General features: G+C 49.9%; 1 protein-coding gene across 1 annotated transcript in view; it reads right to left on the bottom strand.

The window, feature by feature from the left end:
- Positions 1–542: 542 nt before the first annotated feature.
- The window catches only part of LOC108263091 (homeobox protein SIX1), a 2,459-nt gene continuing 68 nt past the window's right edge, over positions 543–2,933 (bottom strand). Inside the window, exons 1-2 of the mRNA XM_017463538.3 lie at positions 1,406–2,933; positions 543–1,189 (exon numbers count right to left, since the gene is read on the bottom strand). The exon at positions 1,406–2,933 is cut by the window's right edge and continues 68 nt beyond it. Of these exons, the coding sequence (XP_017319027.1) occupies positions 925–1,189; positions 1,406–1,965 (825 nt within the window). The 5' untranslated portion in view covers positions 1,966–2,933 and the 3' untranslated portion in view covers positions 543–924. The remainder of the gene's footprint in view (positions 1,190–1,405) is intronic.

Raw genomic sequence — 2,933 nt, 5'->3', positions numbered from 1 at the left:
TACTGCCTCACAGACGTGCACTTCCTCCTGTGATTCACGTGTAATAACGTCGACGTGTAAAATCATCCCCAAATAAACCGGAGATCCACGAAACGTGCTCGCTCACATCCGCAGCCCTGAGCGAGTTCCTCTAAATAACATTAAATAGCAGTAGGAAGTCCACGGTGTAGAACGACTGTACGGCGAGTAACGACCTTTAACCTTCAAACTCCACAACGAACGCTCTCATTAGGAACTGAAATCTCCCCCAGCTATAAGTAACAATAAGCACGGGACGTTTATTCAGTGGGAAAGTCTGCAGAGTGAATGGAACCGCTCTAAAGAGTCGGGATCGGTGAATGAAGAGCTTTCTCCAACTAATCACCAAGAACAGCTTCATACGGGAAAAAGCTTTATAGAGAAGAATGTCGGGATATTCCGACGCTTAGAAGAAAACCTTTGGCCATCTACATTAGAACCTTTAGAACGTAGAACCCTTCTTTCTAGCTGTGATTTAGAACGTGTATGTGAAGGTGTGGAGAACGGATAATATCACATCCCCAGTTCTGACATTTTACTGCTTTAGGATCTCTTTCATTAACTGACTTTTCATTCATTCACTCACTTATTTATTTATGTATGTATTTACAGTTGATCTTTAATTTGTTTCGATAGTGTTCTTTCCTGGGCGTGTTTTTGTTTTATACGGTCTGGTTTCAGCGTGATCAGGTAATTCAGCTACTAAATCTGTGTTGAAGGAGCAGACTGACATTCATGAAGGTTTTTTTTTTTTTAATGAACAATTATTTTCTTCTTAAAAAAACGTTCTGGACAATAAAGTTCCGCAAAATCCACACAATCAAAAATACTCTGTGTGTGTGTGTGTGTGTGTGTGTGTGTGTGTGTGTTGCAGTGATAAGCTGTAATACATAAGAAGAGGAAGGTTTACGGTCCCGGCTCGGTGAGGTTCTCTGTGAAGGTTCTCAGCAGCGGATCGTGTCGGTACCGGGTCTGGGTACCGTGTGGGTCCGGGTTCGAGCTCCTTGTGGGTCTCAGGTTCGGGTTGCCGTGGTGAAGCAGCCGGAGGGCGGGGTTTGGAGCGGATCCGGGGGTGGGGCTTCGTGGCGGAGAGAGCTGCTCTTCGTCTTCCTCGTCAGAGCTGCAGAGCTGGAGCGGTTTATCGGCGCGGAGATCCCCACCGTCAGAAACACTGAGATAACACACAGTTGTAGTGTATACGGTGCCGTGCATGCAGGTTATTTTCATTTCCCTGTGATTATTACATTCAACCTGGACCAAGCTGTAAACTGCCATGAAGCGGCCTAACAAGAGGAACTGTTTTATAAGGTGTGTGTGTGTGTGTGAGTGTGTGTGTGTGTGTCAGAGAGAGAGACAGAGAGAGAGAGAGAGCACGTTCTCGGCTCACCTGTCCTTGGCCTCGGCGGCTCGGTCTCTCTGTCTCCGGTTCTTGAACCAGTTGCTGACCTGTGTGGTGGTGAGACCGGTGACGTCGGCCAGCTGCCGCTTCTCGCGTGGGGACGGGTACGGGTTGTGCGTGTACCAGTCCCGCAGCACGGAGCGCGACTTCTCCTTGAAGCAGTAGCTCGTCTCCTCTCCGTCCCAGATGGTGCGCGGCAGCGGGAACTTCCGGCGCACGCGGTACTTCCCCACGGCCCCGAGCGGGCGCCCTCGCAGCGTCTCCGCCTCGGCATAGTGTGCCCTGAGCCACAGCTGCTGCAGCCTGGCGTGGTTCTGCGCGGAGAACTGGTGGCTCTCGAGGATCCGGTAGAGCTCGTGGAAGTCTCCTCGGTGGAACGCCACCGCCGCTTTGGCCTGGAGCACCGACTCGTCCTTGTGCAGGCGGTCGCACGCCGGAAGCGACCACAGGAAGCGACCGAGCCGCTCGAGATCTCCGCCCTGCTGAAGGACCTCGCACACGCACGCCACCTGCTCCTGCGTGAAGCCGAAGCTCGGTGAAGTCGCCATGGTGATACTCTATTCTACTGCGCGATATCCAACTGCGGTACAGGAACCATCCCCAAAACCGAAGCCCCTCTGAGATGCTGAGAAGATCGGTGACTCTGTGTTGAGAAGATCTTCACAAACCCAGAAGCTCCAGAAACACGAAGCTGCTCCTCTCAAAGAGGTGAAGGAACTGTTCGACTTTTCCCTCAGCACTTTCCTCCAAACACACCAACAAAGCCCTCTCAGTTCCTTCAGGGGGACTCTGATTTTCCACTGGAGCGCCAGTCCGAAAGATTCCGAGAAGAACTTTCCAAATCAATGCTTCTGAGAAGAAAAATTCCTGGAGTTTATTAAATTTTTTAAATTCTACCCAGAAAAACGCTTCTTCCTAAAAAGAAAGAGAAAAGAACAACTAGAGCTCCAGATCAATGACACAACTCTCCAGACATGAGCAATTCCTTCAGGATGATGTGATCTTCAGAATCAAAGCTCCTCCTAAATAAAACGTTCTCACCCCATCACAGCTCTCCAACTGGACCTCTGTGAACAGCATTTACACACAACCGAAGCGTTTCAGAAAACCAGAAGCAGAAGCGAAGAACTTCCTGAAGGTGAAATCTCTGAACTCCAAGAGCTCAGAAGTGATTTTCTCCCCCTGTCTGTCGCTGATTTAAACTGGTGTTGAACTTCAGGGTAGTGTGTGTGTGTGTGTGTGTGTGTGTGTGTGTGTGTGTGTGTGTGTGTGCGTCTGTGTGTGTGTCTGATTTTTAGCCGATTTGCTCTTAAACTGAGCAGAACAAAAGTGTGCAGATCCACTTCTACACTCGAGGGCGGGACCCAAGAACCTGAAACCGGAGACCCCCTTTACAAACACACACACACACACACACACACACACACACATAGACACACACACACACGCACACACACACACACACACACACATAGACACACACACACATGCACACACACACACACACACACACGCA

This window comes from Ictalurus punctatus, chromosome 3 (assembly GCF_001660625.3).
Source record: "Ictalurus punctatus breed USDA103 chromosome 3, Coco_2.0, whole genome shotgun sequence".
NCBI lineage: Eukaryota > Metazoa > Chordata > Actinopteri > Siluriformes > Ictaluridae > Ictalurus > Ictalurus punctatus.
Note: the sequence above shows the minus strand (reverse complement) of the source record. Positions and strands in the feature narration are given on the sequence as shown.